Source organism: Dipodomys merriami, unplaced genomic scaffold (genome assembly GCF_024711535.1).
Source record: "Dipodomys merriami isolate MVZ:Mamm:240054 unplaced genomic scaffold, mDipMer1.0.p SCAF_60, whole genome shotgun sequence".
NCBI classification, from domain to species: domain Eukaryota; kingdom Metazoa; phylum Chordata; class Mammalia; order Rodentia; family Heteromyidae; genus Dipodomys; species Dipodomys merriami.
Genome location: NW_027206180.1, coordinates 7,122,688 through 7,139,751, shown reverse-complemented (window position 1 = coordinate 7,139,751; position 17,064 = coordinate 7,122,688). Strand labels below are relative to the sequence as shown.

Sequence of the window (17,064 nt, the reverse complement as noted above, 5' to 3'; positions counted from 1 at the left end):
GGGGCCGCACTGCCTTCTGGGAGGCCTGGCGCTTCCGCGGGGTGACGTCACATCCGGCGGCGCGCGCCCGCGTCGGGAGCCGGGTCTCCGCGCTGGGAGCCCGCGGGGCGGCGGCTCGCGCCCGGTGCGAGGGCTTCTCCGAGCCCGCGGCCGGCGAGGCCCGCGGACGCCGTCGTCTCCGTGGCTTTTTATGAGAGGTAGAAAGCGTAGAGAAGGCGAGCGCCGTGCGTGGCGGCCTGCCGCGGAGGCCTCCTCTCCGGCGGCGGCGGCCGGCGCATCCCGGGCCGGGGCGGGACCGGCAGCGCCGCCACCGCGCTGCCCGCGGGAGCGTCTGGGCAGGTCCGGTCCTCGCGTGTGGTCGGCCCGCGTCACGGCTCCTGAGGCCCTGGCTGCGGCGGCGCCTGGGTTCGAGGATGGGATCGAAGGACGGGGCAGCGTGGCGGGTGGGGCTGGGGACCTTCTTCCACACACCCGCCCCCCAAAAGGAAAAAACCCGACAGCGTTTACGCTGGACTTTGTATCTTTGTTTTTGTCGGTCGTGGGGCCTGAACTCTGGGCCTGTCCCTCAGCTCTTCTGCTCAAGGCCAGCGCTCTACCACTTGAGCCGCCTTCCCAGCCCCGCCCGGCTTTCTTAAGACATTCTAGGCCTATCTTCTTGTCGTGTCTCGGGTGTCGTTGTCACCACTTGTCTGGGTTTCCCTCGCCTCCCCCCCCCCCATACTCAGTTCATGCCCAGGAACGCAATCAGGTTTAGGACAATATGTGTGCAGGGTTTGATGGGAATCTGCCTTGTTCCAATAAGTTCAGTGTTGGATGGCCCACCAACTACCTTCCTCCCACACCTTCCTGACATTCTCCAGCCCTGAATCTTAATCTAAATGTGAGACCCCACTCCCCCACTCCCCACCCCTCTAATGACAGGCACCTGAGTTACTCCAAGCAGGCCACAGTAGGTTCCTGGAATCAGGTTTTGGCCATTAGCACAAACACTCAAGGCACATCCTGAAACTCCTTTCAACTTTTCAGCTACCTTCTACCCTACTCATACCTAGGACCCTACTTAAGCTCCTCCACCACTGCTGCTATTACACTGCCTGACTTTCCTCAAGTCACCATGGCAACCGTCTTTAACCTTCATTAACGTTTCATCTGGTCTGCTGAGCTCTGAATCCTTCATCTGCCTCATTCTTGCCTTTCACAGACATCCCTTTTCCCTAACAGGATTTGCCTTCAGTCCTCTGTACATAAACACCAGCATGCATTCCTCTCTTCTCTCCCACTATCTGATCTCTGCCTTCCACCCTCTTTTTTGAACTTGTAATCTTCCTGCCTCTGCTTTTCATTCTTTTTTGGGGGGGTCCGGTTGTGGGGCCTGAACTCTGGGCCTGGGTGCTGTCCCTCAGCTCTTCAGCTCAAGGCTAGCGCTCTACCACTTGAGCCATAGGTCCACTTCCGGCTTTTTTCTTTTTTGCTTATGTGGTGCTGAGGAATCAAACCCAGGGCCTCAGGCTTGCAAGGCAAGCGCTCTACCACTGAGCCACCTTCCCAGCCCCAAAGACTGTTGTTTTTTTTTTTTTTTGGGGGGGGGGTTCTGGTCGTGGGGCCTGAACTCTGGTCCTGGGCACTGTCCCTCAGCTCTTCAGCTCAAGGCTAGCGCTCTCTGCCTCTGCTTTTCAAAGCTAAGATTTGTATAGATATGTGCCACTTCACCTGGCTAACACTATTACAATAATAATCAGCCAGTACAGTATGAATACATCCTGCTTTGCCTATAGTGCTTTTGTTTGCTCTTTTATCTATGCACATTCACTGGACAACCTCATTTGCATCTTCCACAGTTATTTAAACATTGTAAATTCTGGCCTAGGTGATTATGTCACTACATCTTAAGTGGAGATGATATGGGTAGAACATGTAAGCTACAACACCCAATATTACACATGTTCACAAATTTTCTGATACAAACCAAGACAAAATAATCTGATATTTAGAATAAGTGGTTTTTCCACTGGATCATTTCAGGCTTTTTCATGGTATCAGTGATCAATGGAGTGACAAATGCAGTTGTGGTCTAATTGTCTACTTGATTTACTTAAGGAGGTCTGTTCATTACTCTTTGGAATATTTCATTAATCCAGCCATGTAATACTTTTGTAACAATCCAGTCTGCTTAGATTTTATGTAGGTTTCCAGTATCCTTAAGACAGGGGAAGATAGAGAATGAGGTATACATCCTGGCTGTGGGGAAGGAAAATGTTAAGAGTCTTGTGCTTTAGAAGCATCTGAGAGTGCTAAATCATACACGCTTTATTACCAACAGCCATGTTCCATGTACTTCTTCCTCTGAAATCTATTACGTGTCATCAAGGTGTCATCACCACCCTTGATCACTACTAACACTTACATACCTACTTCTGCACCATCCTTGATCACTAACACTTACATACCTACCTACTTACCTACCTATCTCTGCTATGGTTCCATAAGTTCTGTGGGCAATAAAATTATTATTTTTTTTTTTTTTTGTCGGTTGTGGGGCTTGAACTCTGTGCCTGGGCACTGTCCCTCAGCTCTTCAGCTCAAGGATATCACTCTACCACTTGAGCCACAGCACCATTTCAGTTTTCTGAGTGGTTTACTGGAGATAAGAGGCTCACAGACTTTCCCGCCTTGGCTGGCTTTGAACTGCTATCCTCAGATCTCAGCCTCCTGAGTAGCTAGGATTACAGGCATGAGCCACCAGTGCCTAGCTATTTTCTTATTCTTTACATCTCTTATAGCAGCTCTAACCTATTAGTGTGTGTGTGTGTGTGTACTGGTGTTGAGCTCGGGGCCAGGGTGCTATCCCTTAGCTTTTTGCACCCAGTTCTGGTGTTCTGCTTCTTGAGCCACAGTTTCATTTCCAACTTTTTGCTGATTAATTGGAGATAACAGCCTTGCATATTTGGCTGTCAAGGCTGGCTTTGAACCACAACCCTCAAATCTCAGCCATTTGAGTAGCTAAGATTACAGTTGTGAGCCACTGGTGCACAGAGCCAACCTGGTAGGTATGCAGTTAGTGACTGTTGAATGCAAATACAAGGTCAGAAGCCAGAATGGAGGTGCAACGCTGAGCATTCAGTGAGGCCCTTGGCCACCCACTGGGCAGATAGTCAGAGGACCCATGTTCTTCCCTCCATCATGTGTCCCAGGGCTGAAGATAGGTTGAAGGGGCAAAGAGGAAGAGAAACCAGTGAATGTGTAGATGTGGGATCTGGCTGTCACATTATAAAAGGAAATGTCTCTAGCTGTGTAGTCAAGGAAGATACCAACCCTCTTTGGGGGCTCTCTTATTTTCAGTCGGGTTGGAGGAATGGTGGATGCTTGGTACTCATTTCGCTTCATCATCATCACCACCCAGTAACCATTCTCTGGTGATAAAGTCATGCTCCCCTTCCTGTTTGTGGATGTTCGGCACACTCCCAAGATCCACGCCGTCTTGTTTCCAACTTCCACCTCCCAGTAATGGCGGCCAGAGATGAAGTTAGGAGAGCCCAGGGTGATGATGCAGCTGTCGAATCTCTCTGGGCTGTCAGGCAGCCGGTCCCACTTGTTTCCAAGTCTCACGCTCATCATGTCATCAGAGAAGATGAGGTTGGGGTGAGCAGTTGCTGGATCCAGGATCACACTAGCTGCACAGAGGATCACAATACCTCTCTTGAGGGTTTGTGGACAATATTCACCTAAGACCCCCCCCCCTCCCCATCCACCAGAGACAGGGCTGCTCTTCCAGGTTGTGGTGGGGGACACACAAAGTCCCAGCAATGAACACTATGTGTCTTGATCTGAGTGAGCACTTACCAGCATGTGCCTGGGCAGCAGTCAATTCTGGAACTATAGAGAATGAAAGAGATAGGGAGGGAAAAGATTGTGAGCATTTCCATTCAGAAAGCCTGATAATTCAGACTGTCCCCACCACCAGGGAAGACAGATAAGGCTGCTTCTGCCTTGGATCCTGCATCCTATGTTAGGGTAGAACTAAGGCCTCCCAGGCACCCACACCTATCCTGGACACACTGTGGTCTAGTGAGTTAACTCAGCTAACTAGGCAGGCACAAGGGAATGCAGAGCCAAGGAGCCTGCCTTTGTTCCAGATGTCTCTATAAACAATTCCCACAAGTGCACAGCATGGGGACTGTAACAATGACCCCCGGACAGTCACCCTCTACCATCATACTCACCGTTGAATGTTTCCATTTCAGAACGTATTGCTTCTAAATGGGAGGGGGTTGGAGGCAGGGGAGGTGGGGAGGAGAGAATACAGAGAAACTGAGTTAGGCCCCCTTGATAGGAATGGACCCAGGGGAAGCTGTAGGGTCACAAAGGTTTTGGGAGATGAAGGGAAGCAAAGGTATTCTGGGATACATAGGTGTCATGTAGGAGCTAAGCAAGCTCCTCCCGTCTTACCCCAAGTCCACCTACCAGAGAAGTGTTGGATGTTCTTCTCCACAAACTCTGACTTCTTGTGGAGCAAGTGGATCTTTTCTTTCATATCTTCAGGTGTGGTCCATGGCTTAGGGATTGTCATTGCCCTTGCCCTAGAGAAAAAAGACTGTTGCCAAAGAGGGCTGGACTGAGGAGGTGGTCTAAGTCCCTGTGAGTTGGAAGCTAGGTGCAGTCTACACTGGCACCTACAGCCAAGCCTGGGTTGTGCAAAGAATAGTCCTTCCTGGACACAGTGTTCTAAACACTGGTCCTCAATGCCAGCCATAGAATGGCCTATACTGGGGAGCTTTAAGCATCATTGAGATCAAAACCACAATGAGTTTAAATACTGGCTTTTAAATGCTATTGATGTATATTGTATTTTTTGTTGGTCATGGGGTTTGAACTCAGGGCCTGGGCACTGTCCCTGAGCTCTTTTGTTCAAGGCTAGTGATCCACAACTTTGAGCCACAACATCACTTTTGGTTTTCTGGTAGTTAATTGAAGTCTCATGGACTTTTCTGCCCTGGCTGGCTTTAAACTATGATTCTCAGATCTCAGCCTCCTAAGTAGCTAGGATTACGGGTGTGAGCCACCAGCTTATGGTAGTTACTATATACCAGAGTTTTCTATGTCAAATTAACTATACTTCTCTAAACTTTTTATTTAAGTCACATGAACAGTGAGTGAGTCACAAGTTTGATTTTAGTTCCTCTTTTTGTTTGCTGTATAGATTTTCTAAATACAGACTCCTAAGTAGCTAGGATTGCGGGTGTGAGCCACCAGCTTATGGTAGTTACTATATACCAGAGTTTTCTATGTCAAATTAATATACTTCTCTAAACTTTTCATTTAAGTCACATGAACAGTGAGTGAGTCACAAGTTTGATTTTAGTTCCTCTTTGTGGTCGCTATATAGGTTTTCTAAATACAGAGTGAGAAGACAGCTCTTCCCTATCAAACCATCTAAGCAATAAATGTTACATTAAAAAAAAAAACAACAACAGAAAGCTGGGCGCCCATGGCTCATGCCTGTCATCCTAGCTACTCAGGAGGCTGATATCTGAGGATCACGGTTGAAAGCCAGCATGAACAGGAAAGTCTGTGAGACTTTTAGCTTCAAAAAAAAAAACACTAGAAAACCGGAAGTGGCACTGTGGCTCAAGCGGTAGACCACTAGCCTTGAGCTGGAGAGCTGAAGGACAGTACCCAGGCCCGGAGTTCAAACCCCACGAACATCAACAACAACAAAAGCCCAGCAGACTGCTGCTAAGAAAAAGCCCAACCTTATGCCTGGGCCCTACCCTCAGAACACCAGGACTTTCCCCCTTTCACCCCATCTCTTCCCTTGCCTGCGCGGCTTCGTCCAGCCCCAGATGCTATGCAGAGACCCTTGCTGCTTCCTTGTTGGAGGCTACCGGCATCTCTGCAGGGCAGTTTTCATAAGGTGAATGAATACAAGCTATGGGAAGCCATAAGCTGAGTTCAACAGGACTGGCCTAAATCCATTCTCCCCAGGCGTCTACCCAAGCTTTCCCTCCTGCTCAGGCTCCCATTCTCCCTGAACAAATTCCAAGAAGGCTTCAGAAAGCTGTAGGAAACAGGAGTCCTGAGTCACACCCAGGTCCCTCCTTGGACTGCCTCACCAAATACTTCCTGCAAAGCATACAGAGGGACACCAAGCGATATCTGCATACCTCTGCAAAGTGACTCCGATGTCCTAGGAGAGAAAAGAGGAAGCTCTTCTTTACCAGTGTCCCTGATGCTCTGTGCTATCTCCCAGCCTCCGCTCCTGAGCTCTTGCCTTTATTAGGACTCCCAGTTCTGTGGTGTCAGTAGTGGGAGCATCTCTTCTCTGTTCTAATTCCAATCACCCAGGTAGTAGCCCTGCCAGAGCCCACAAACCCTGCTTATTGATACCTCTCCACAATGTGAGGGCTACTCTGAGCTCCCAAGAGACCTCACCAATGGGGCCTGCGACCATTAGGTATTGTGAGTGGCCAGCTGCTACCTCTGGTTCAAGAGTGTTGCTCCCTGTCTTTGGCAGAGCTAATGGCAGTGATGGGAGCCTAATTCATTCCCACTAGGCACAGTGGGCATGTGAAGGACAAGTCCAAAAGCACTCACCTGCATGAGCTCCCATTCTGATTGGTCCTTTCTGGCCTCTAGTTCTCCAATCAGTTCATCAAGGCTGTGAATGTCCTGGGATACCTGGGTGTCATAGTTCCCCCAGGCTCTGTTAATTGTCTGGTGCAGCTCCTCTAGCCAGGCCACAAAGAGCTGCTCCTGCTGCTCCAGAAAGCATGATAGCTTCTCCAGGTGGCATCTGATTTTCTGCTTCTGGGTTTCAGTCTGTTTCTGGGGGAAGAGAAGATGGAGATGTCACAGTGTCGCAGTCTGGGCTGTGGGGTGTGGGTGTGTGTGCATGTCTTAGGACTCCCATCTCCTAGATGGGGGTAAGACGCAGTTTTTCTCAGCCTTTTAAAGGCCTGAACGCCAGAAATGGGGGTGGTGTTATATGGAAGTGTGACAGTCTAAGGGTAATGAAATTGCTTCTGGAAAAAATCTTCAGTTTTATATTGGATATTCCATAATTTCCCTTAGAAAAAAAATTTTTTTGGTCAGTTGTGGGACTTGAACTCTGGGCTTGGGTGCTGTCCCTGTGCTCTTCAGCTCAAGGCAAGCGCTCTACCACTTGAGCCACAGCGCCACTCCCGGTTTTCTAGCTGTTTATTGGAGATAAGAGTCTCACGGACTTTCCTGCCCAGGCTGGCTTTGAACTACGATCCTCAGATCTCAGCCTCCTGAGTAGCTAGGATGACAGGCATGAGCCACCGGCGCCCGGCTACTTAGAAAATTCTTGTTTAAAGCCTGCAGTGCCTCAGAATGTGATCTTATTTGGAGATAGGGTTCTTGAAACTGTGCTTCATTAAGTGTTCCAACCTACTCCAACACCTTCTGGTGTCCTTTGGGGCTGGGAAGGTGGCTCAGTGGTAGAGCGCTTGCCTTGCATGCCTGAGGTCCTCAGCACCACATAAGCAAAAAGAAAAAAGGTGGAAGTGGCGCTGTGGCTCAAGTGGTAGAGTGCTAGCCTTGAGCTGAAGAGCTGAGGGACAGCGCCCAAGCCCAGAGTTCAGGCCCCACGGACCCCCCACCCCCCAAAAAAAGAGCACTTTGGACACAGAAACACACAGAGAACATCATGTCAGAAGACACAGATAACCATCCACAGGCTGTGGGGGGAGCCGTGGAGATCCTTCCCTGAGTGTCAGCCCTTCCAAAGAACACTCATTCAGACTTCTGGCCTCCAGAACGGAGAGAAAATAAGTTTCTGTGTATGATGGCCATAGGAAGCCAAAACACTGTAGTGGTCATCTTGTCTTGTCTTGGAGGCCAGGGTGGAGTTAGTATGTGCCTTGGGCATACAAATGGACAAGGCTATGGCTACCAAACCCTTCTGCAGAATGGAAGCCTTTACTCTTAAAATGTTGGGGCAGCTGGGCGCTGGTGGCTCATGGCTGTAATCCAACTCAGGAGGCTGAGATCTGAGGATCGTGGTTCAAAGCCAGTCTGGGCAGGAAATGTCTGTGAAACTCTTATCTCCAATAAACCACTCAGAAAGCAGGAAGTGGCCCTCTGGCTCAATTGGTAGAGTGCTAGCCTTGAGCTGAAGAGCTCCAGCGCCCAGGCCAGAGTTCAAGACCCACGACCGACCCAAAAATATATATATATATTGGGGCACAGGAAGTTCACAGTAACGTCTTTACTTGGGTAAATGCCTATGATCCTGATACTCAGGAGGCTGGGGCAGGAGGATGTTGAGGGTGAGGCCAACCTGACTCCATATTCAGACCTTGCCTCAAATATCTCAATAGCAGTGCTTTTTTTGTGTGTGTGTGTCAATGATTTCATGTTAACTTTTTTTTTTTTTTTTCTTGGTCGTGGGGCCTGAACTCTGGGCCTGGGCGCTGTCCCTCAGCTCTTCAGCTCAAGGCTAGTGCTCTACCACTTGAGCCACAGAGCCACTTCCGGCTTTTTTTTTCCTTTTTGCTGATGTGGTGCTGAGGAATCGAACCCAGGGCCTCATGAATGCAAGGCAAGCGCTCTACCACTGAGCCACCTTCCCAGCCCTCATATTAACTTTTTTTTTTTTTTTTTTGTCATGGGGCTTGAGCTCTGCGCCTGGGTGTTGTCCCTGAGCTCTTGAATTTAAGGCAAGTGCTTTACCACTTGAGCCACAACACCACTTTCATGTTAACTTTTTAACGTCAGTGCTCAATGGCGGCACCTGTCCATTTGAATGTCGGTGAACTTAGCTTCATTACTAGTGAACAGAGGTAATTTATTGGCTCTTCTCATTTTCTTTCTGATAGCCACCAGGAAGCTTCCTCAAAGAGGTGATATTGTCCTCAAACAATCTTTCCTACCTCCCAAGAGGAAAGGGCCCTACAGATCCACCATGTAGAATCTCAGGGACCCCCTGTTGCTTCCAGTCCCGTCCCCGCTGCAGGAGTGATGGGCAAGCCTTGGAGCAGGACTCCTTACCAGGAGGTTTCCAGTCTTCTTATCCCCCTGCCGTCTCTGCTCCTCCCCAGATGTCCTCAGCTCCTTCAGATGCTCTAGCTGCTTCTGAATTTGCTCCTGGAGAAAGAGCACTTCTTGAGACACACTGACTTCCACGAAGGGAGAAAAGCTGCTTCCAGGAACAAAATAGAGAGTGCCATAGTCGAGCACCAGGAAGAATGCTCAGGAAAGAAGACAAATAAATGTGCCTAACACCAAGGGAAGCAGAACCAAGCAGACAGTCCCTGGCTCCGCCATACCTGAGACCAGCACCTCCAGACTTCTGAGCAAGGTAAGTTGGTTAATACTGTCTTTGCTGGCCTGATGTGTATTTGTATCTACTTATAGCCCAGTAGTCCTGACTAGTGCACCCACATCCCAAAGTGCTTGAGGAAATGAAACAAGGCCCAGTGAGTTTGGTTTGTGTGAGAGAAGGGCCCCAGGCAGGGGCATTTACCCTGTATTCTGTGGCAGCTTCCTGGAGGGGGCGCACCCAGTGGCCTCGGTGCTCCTGACTCAGCCTGCAGATGAGACAGATGGCTTCCCTGTGGTCTTCACAGAAAAGCAGCTGTACCTGCTTGTGGTGCTGGCAGTGTGGCGGGGGCTGGGAGCTCAGCCCTCCAGAACCTTTCTTTGTGAGTGAGGCCTGGCACTGAGGGCAGCTGGATGGATGGCTTCCTGTGGCCTGGGGGTCCTTAGGAGCAGTGGGGGAGCTGCAGGCACCATGTATACACATGTCCTCATGCAGGTCTCCACCTCTGGTGTGACAAAGATGACATGCAGACTCTTCCTCTGGCTTCCCTGGAGAGAAAGCAGAGGAAAAGTCACTTGTACGGAAAACCCTAGATGTTTACAAGAGCTTCTGGAGCTAGAACACATGTGTTCTCCGATCTAGCCTGTCTACTTCCTTGCCTGTCCTGCCCTGACTTTTATTCAAGTGAAGCCATCAAGAGGTCACTGGGACTGAGAGCTACAGGCCAGGACTGTGACTGGAGATTTTTTTTTCCTTTGGCATTTAGGCCCATGGCCCTTTGCTGAATACCCAAGTCTTTTTCCCGCACAGATACAGACGTGTAGGATATAAAAGCCTATGAGACATGTTAACAGTGTTTGTCACACAGGCTGCCAGTGCCTCAGGTGGGAATTCCTGGGGAGGGCCACTGTGCGCCTCATGGGTAGACTGATCCCTAGCTCCTGGCAGGGTTTCTGAGAGAGTACACTGTAAGCATTTGTTGGTGGGTGTGGAATGAGGGAGCAAACGGATCACATCCAAGTTCAAAAAGCACTAAGTAAGGCAAAAAGGGCTGAGTAGGGATGTCTTTCACAAAGAAGATGTAAAAGTTATGAATGTCTCTGCCCCAAGAGCACCGACAGTGGCTTCACAAAGGCCTGCCCGCCATGGGGCTGCTGGCTGAGTTGGTGTCCCAGGGAGGCCTCAGGGCCCCATAAGCAACTGGGTAGGAATCATTCAGAAGACACACACAGAAACAAGCACACAGAATCCATTGCTCTTTCCTTCTTCTGCCCCTTACTGTCCAAGGAAGTAATGTTAACCATTCACACAAGTTTGCTAGAGGACCTTCCCCCAAAAACATTTCTATTTCTTCCCTTGTTGTAGAGTTAATTGCATGCTTAAATGGCTGCTTCCCCACCACACACACACACACACACACACTCACACACTCACACACACTCACACGCACGCACGCACGCGCCCAAACTCAGAGTACCAGCTTCTTTTGCAATAGCATTGTAGTGGAGGAGGTCTAAATAAGGTGTCCTAAGCAGCTCCTAGAAACTTCTAGAAACCTTCCCTACATGCTATTCCCTATATCCTCTCAATGCTATTCCTCTTTGTCCTATTCTGTTGCATTACCATCTGAGGCTATGAGTTTCAGAACAAACATCAGGAGTCAGAGTGCTGGCTTATAGATCTGTCCTGGACCACATGCATGATATTCTTGTGAAAGAGGAACAAATAATTGTATTGTGTATGTAATTTAGGGGTTTTTGTAACAAAACCCCCATAATCCTGATGACTAATTCATCAATAAGAATGACCTAGAGTAGGGCACCAGTGACTCACGCCTGTCATCCTAGCTACTCAGGAGGCTGAGCTCTGAAGATCACAGTTCAAAACCAGCCCAGGCAAGAAAGGCCATGAAACTCTTATCTCCAATTAGCCCTCAGAAAGCCATAAATGGTGCTGTGGCTCCAAGTGGTAAAGCATTAGCCTTGAGCAAAAGAGCTCAAGGGCGGAACCTAGACCCTGAGTTCAAGCTCTATGTCTGCTCTCCCCCAAAGAAAGACCTAGGATTTTGGTAAGAATTTCTCCCCCTAATCCTTCCACCCCCCCCCCAAAGGCAGATGGCAGTCTCAGCCCCATAGCGCCCAACAGTAATGGTGGGAAGGGGATATTTTTGCCCAGTGTTTTCCACATTCTCAACCTGGAGCCCATGACGCCTGTAAATTCTAAAGAAGGACTTCCTGAGGGTACAGGAGTACATCAACATTTGATGCAACATTTTATGAAGATGTCCGTGTATGTATTTTTTCCTGTGTCTATGGCCTGCATCAGATATGCAAAGGGACCCTGGGAGACACCCAGGTATGGCAGCGATAGAAATACAGTGCACCTGCACAGGCTCCCATTCCGAAGCATGCTAGGACTTCCAGACTCAAGGCGCCTTTCTTACCTGAAGGTGAAGTGACTTCTGGATTTGAAGACTTGTGACATACACTGCCAGTCATCTTCACCAGGGGGCCAGGGGCCTCTGGTCCCCCAATTCCATTTTCCTCCCACGATGCTGTGCATTTCTTCTCTCCAGCTGACAGTGCATTGGGAAGTGTGTTCTTGAATGCTCTCCTCTCCAGGACTACGGAACAATCTGGGTTCCTAGAGCCCTCCTGAGCCGCTGGACCCTCTCCATCCATACTGACTACTCCCTTAGGGGCGGCTACTGACTCTGAATGTGCATTTCTCTCCTGTTGAGTTTCTTCCTGAGGCAGAAGAATTTCTGGGTTTGGGGGTTCTCCCCCTCCTGATGAAATGGGAATTTCAAGACTTTTGGGACGCTTCTTTCCCGAAGGTAAATACAACTCAGATTTCTTGGATTCTTTCCTCCCCAAGGCCCCACTGCAGAGCCCCTGGAGCCTCCCTGCGGAGCTGGCATTCCTACGGAGCTGGCCACTCTCCCTCCTCTCCTTGTCCCCTGCCATGGGAGTGGGGCCTGGGCTTCTCTTTGAGTTTGGCCCTGCGACCCTGGCCGATGGCTTGCTCTGTGTGTCCTCAGGGACCTTTGGGTCCTTCCGTTTGCTCTGACACTTTTTCTGGGCTGCTCTCCCCATCTCATGTTGGGTAGACTGTAGGCTGGACACCACATCACCGCTTTGCTGTGGCTGCCCATCAACTTCAAGGCCATTTGATTCTCTTAAGCTCTTTGGCTTATTCTCCCGAGAAGAGGACCATGTCGAAGTGTCAGTGCCACTTTCTGGTATCGAATAGTCTGGAAAGACAACCAAATAAAAGACATGAAATGTTCCCACACTCAGTGGTTTAGGGTATGAAAGAACGGAAACTTTTAATTCCCTTTAGAGGATGTCGAAGAGGAAAGCACAGCACTGCTCTTACGATTGCTTTGCAGACCCTTTCTGCAAGCTCAATACTTGTGTTTCCATGTGTGTTCATTACACATGTACTGACATGTTCTCCAGGAGCAGGTGCTTCAGTCCCTGCCTCTCCTGATTCTGGTTCACAGTCAGAAACCAACTCTATTTTTAAGGCCTTTAGAAGAAGCCTGGTTACACAGGCCAGAAAGAGCAACAGATGCTCAAATGTGGTAGACAGGGCCTTTATACCCTCGGCCTGGTCTGAGCACTCCTTGCCTACTTGCCAGCAGCCATGAGGGCCAGAAAGGGGCCTGACCCCATACTTACCCTGGCTGGTGGCCCTGTGGAGTTCCTCTGCCAAGAAGCGCTGGTTGATGCCCCGCAGGATCTGTAGGGTCAGCCGCACAGCGTACTCCTCCCCATAGTGGGTGATCAGCAGAGTGGCCAACTTCACTGGCCTGGCCAGCTGGAGATGGCCTCGGGGTATTCGGGAGTGATCCTTTTCTAGGTTGGTGTTCTGCAGCTTAAACTTGAACTTCTCAAAGTCATAGGGCACCAGCTCTTCCAGGGTGTTGAGAAGGTGGTCACTAAGGGTTTTGGCCATCGTCATGCCCCAGAAAGGCTAGAGCCAGTTGTCCGTCTTCTGACAGAATAAAAAATTCTGACCTGGAGACTGAGCGTGAACCCCAAAAGACAGCTTGTGAAATAATGGGAAAGGCACAGGAAGTGCGTTGCACTGATGGGAACTGAGACTAACGGTGAACACATGTCGGGTTCCGGATGGCTTGTCCTCTCTGCAAATCAGAGGCTTATCTGTGCTTTGTCAGTTGCATGATCCCTCCCTCCCCCCTCCCCAAAGCCCAGCTCTGCCTGGAAGAGAGAGTCTGTAAGGGAGGCTCTGGAATTGGAGTCCAGACGCAGATCTGGAGGAGGAAGTGGGGATGGAGCCATGCCCCATGGTATCCAGGACCTCCATTTTCATCTGTCCATCCCAACAGCTGACCAGGCCCTTGTTTCTGGGAGCACATTTTCTGAACACATGTTGTAGGTACTTAGCAGAATGCTGGAGATACCTGAGTAGAAAGACCCACGCCCCCCAGAACTCCAAACCCAGGTTGGACTCTGGAGGTGGCTCCAAAGCTGATGTAGATCACACAGGAAGCCAGCTTCTACCTTACTCAACTACTGTGCGTGTGCACATCTGTGTGTTTTTTTTTTAACTTTAATCCTTTGTTTTGAAAACTTTCAATTACAGGAAATGGAGAGTTACAGTATAAATCATACTTAAATGCTTTTTACCTAGATTCACCAAATGATTCTATTTAATAGTATTTTTGTTTCCCTTAAGAAAAATAAAAAGATAATAATATATCACTCCAAATTTCCTAGAAATTCTAGATATTAACAATAAAGACACAACTTTTTTGTTGTTGTTGTTGTTAGTTGTGAGGCTTGGATACTGGGCTTGGGCGCTGTCCCTGAGCTCTTTACCTCAAAGCAAGTGCTCTACCACTTTAACCACAGCACCACTTCCTGTTTTCTAGTGGTTTATTGGAGATAAGAGTCTCACAGAGTTTCCTGCCTGGGCTGGCTTTGAACGGTGATCCTCAGCTCTCAGCCTCCTGTGTAGCTAGGATTACAGGAGTGAGCCACTGGCGCCCGGCAGGACACAACAATATTGTTTTAAATAATCATATTTATCACAGCCAAAAAAGTAACATTTCTACAATAAATCAGTCCATAATCAAATAATCAGTCAGTAATCAAATTTCCCCAACTGTTCCATTGATACCCTTTCTCCAGTCAGTTCCAGAGACTCTGAATTCTCTCTCTCTCTCTCTCTCTCTCTCTCTCTCTCTCTCTCTCTCTCTCTCTCTCTCTCTCTCTCTCTCTCTATTTTTGTTGGCTATGGGATTTGAACTCAGAACTTGGGCACTGTCCTTGAGCTCTTTGGCTCAAGGCTAGTGCTCTCACTTTGAGCCACAGTGCCACTTCCTCTGAATTAATTTTAGTTGTCCAATCTCTATTTTCTTCTGTTAACTACAAAATGTCACACATTTTCTCAGCTTTTTTTCCCCTTTTAAGACACTAAGGATTTTTTTTTCATTATTTGGAGAACTCTACATATTTATGCCTGTAACTTTACATATTTATGCCTATATAAATGAAAACATTGTTTTAACATTTCTAGACTATTAAAGATATTGATGTGTTTGTGTGTGTATGTGTTATTCCTGGGCTTGAACTCAGGGCCAAGGAGCTGTCCCTGAGCTTGTCAACTTGGGCCAGAGCTCCACTTCCAGCTTTTTGGTGGTTATTTGTAAATAACATGGCAGCCTGTGCTATCCTCAGATCTCATCCTCCTGAGTAGCTAGGATTACAGGCATGAGCCACCAGTGCCCAGCCTGACATTGCCACGCCGACCCCAGTAGAGTCTGCTTAGCATGGGAAACCATCTATCAGACCATGATAGGGGCCTCGAGACCTATCTCTGAGTTTTGGGACTTCACCGAAGTCTACCTCAGAGAATGGGGCTTTACAGAAACCTATCTCCAAGTTTTGGGACTTCACCGAAGTCTACCTCGGAGAATAGGGCTTCTAAGAGGCCTACTCCTGGGAAAAGGCTGGCAAAACCCCTGGAAAAGATGTGTTTCTGCCTATCTTTTCCTCATAAGAGTGCCTATTAATCTTTTACTGTTTCTACTGTTCATTGTACTTACTCATTGTCAACGTTCCCTTATTCAAAGCTCTTTCTTAAGAGTGTTGACGACTCCAATATCTGATGAGTGTCTTAAAAATATGACTAACCCACCAGAGTTAAGTGCTAACCTGAAGCCCCTCTTATGGAGGCTAGTAGACAAGTTATAAGTAAATATAAAAGTATTGGGGGTTTCACAAAGTCACTCCAGCAGAAGGAATTGTAAGAAATTTACAAGAAGCTGTAGGCGCGGCTAGAACAGAAAGAATGTATGGCAATTGCTGAGATAACTACTTAAGAGAAAGAACTTCCTGTTACTCTCTTTCATTTGTTAAGAGACTTGCTAGATCTAGGCCTCCGTGGTGCTTACTATTAAAGAAGGAACAGGAAAGATCTTAATGGGACAGTTAAGGCCTCCATAGAAAAAAGTATAGATCTAGGCCTCCGTGGTGCTTACTATTAAAGAAGAAACAGGAAAGATCTTAATGGGACAGTTAAGGCCTCTATAGAAAAAAGTAGTGGTTAATTGGTGACAATCATCGAAACCAATTGTATTTCTTAAAAATAGAGGTAAAGCCGGAAACAAGTGCCTATCAGGCGACCAGCTGGTGACCGCCCAAGAATGAAGCCCTGCAGCAAGATTATGTAACCTTTTGCCCTTTCTTATGGAGACTTTTTGCTATAAAAGTTTGTTATCCTCTGCATTAAATCGCACTCAGCATCCACTCCAAATGTGTGTGAGTTGTCTGTTTGCCATCTCCCCATCCTATTCCAGGTTCCTCCCCTAGGTATCCTCCGTCGTCCCGACAGAACCCGGTCGCAGCATGACATTAATTTTTAAAAGACAGTTCACAGCAGAATATCCATTATTTTACACTTGTTTCCTTTTAACTAGGCAGTGGGTAACATTGATGTGCCCTTAAGATCTCTGTAGTGTAATTGGACATATTCTTTGATGGTAATAAGTGATCCAAGCTTGTGACAGCTTCTACAGCCTTCCACCTAGTAACTTTAAAATTCATTGGTGTTCCTTTCCTAAGTCAGTTTTCCTAGTGGACTGACAAACTGCTGTTTCTTTCCATGTATTGCTTTGAACTTTCTGCCTGTCCCATGAAGTTGTTGTCAGAACGTTGCTTTGTGCATGACACAAGGCATCCATCAAGAGCACTTCTGCTCCAGGTGTTGCTTTCTCCATAAACATCTCTTAAAAAATTGGGGCTGGGGGCTGGGAAGGTGGCTTAGTGGTAGAGTGCTTGCCTTGCATGCATTAGGCCCTAAGTTTGATTCTTCAGCACTACATAAGCAGAAAAAGCTGGAAGTGGCACTGTGGCTCAAGTGGTAGAGCGCTAGCCTTGAGCTGAAGAACTGAGGAACAGCATCCAGAGTTCAAGTCCCACGACTGGAAAAAAAAAAATCTTTGCAGCAGTCAGTTACCAGTGGCTCATACCTGTAATCCTAGCTACTCGGGAGGCTGAGACCTAGAGAGTTGTAGTTCTATGTCAGCCTGAGCAGAAAAGTCTTTGGGACTTGATCTTCAATTAACCATCAAAATGCTGCAGTTGAGGTGTGGTTCAAGTGGCAGAGTAGCAGCCATAAGAAAGCAAGGCAAGAACATTAGGCATGGAGTTCATTCCCTGGTACCATTATGTGAGGCTGAGGCAGGATTGAGAGTTGGAGGCCTGCATGCATGGGTCATAGGGAGACCCTTATTTCAAAAAATAAAACACCTG

At 48.2% G+C, this 17,064-nt stretch overlaps 1 protein-coding gene and 1 long non-coding RNA gene across 3 annotated transcripts; one reads left to right on the top strand and one right to left on the bottom strand.

Moving 5' to 3' along the window:
- Positions 1-56: 56 nt before the first annotated feature.
- On the top strand, positions 57-16,060 carry LOC138814605 (uncharacterized). Of its 2 annotated transcripts, none has more exons than XR_011368028.1 (3): positions 57-197; positions 8,838-9,319; positions 15,903-16,060. It is a non-coding gene; the product is annotated as an uncharacterized lncRNA (long non-coding RNA). The 2 variants fall into 2 exon arrangements; XR_011368027.1 differs by having other exon boundaries at positions 59-197; positions 9,060-9,319.
- On the bottom strand, positions 1,807-13,804 carry LOC138814597 (pyrin-like). The gene is made up of 10 exons (XM_070003630.1): positions 12,964-13,804; positions 11,724-12,533; positions 9,485-9,828; positions 9,010-9,105; positions 6,592-6,822; positions 6,162-6,184; positions 4,462-4,577; positions 4,221-4,253; positions 3,841-3,873; positions 1,807-3,671 (listed from the first exon to the last, which is right to left on the bottom strand). The coding sequence occupies exons 1-10, from the start codon at positions 13,244-13,246 to the stop codon at positions 3,118-3,120; spliced, it is 2,523 nt and encodes an 840-aa protein (XP_069859731.1). The 5' UTR covers positions 13,247-13,804; the 3' UTR covers positions 1,807-3,117.
- Positions 16,061-17,064: the final 1,004 nt, after the last annotated feature.

Excerpts from the sequence above, each read along its gene's own strand:
- LOC138814597 (XM_070003630.1), bottom strand. The coding sequence starts at position 13,246 with ATGACGATGGCCAAAACCCTTAGTGACCACCTTCTCAACACCCTGGAA. Across the intron at positions 9,829-11,723 it reads AGAAGTCACTTCACCTTCAG|GGAAGCCAGAGGAAGAGTCT; the intron begins GTAAGAAAGGCG and ends CTTTCTCTCCAG. Across the intron at positions 6,185-6,591 it reads CAGAATGGGAGCTCATGCAG|GACATCGGAGTCACTTTGCA; the intron begins GTGAGTGCTTTT and ends TTTCTCTCCTAG.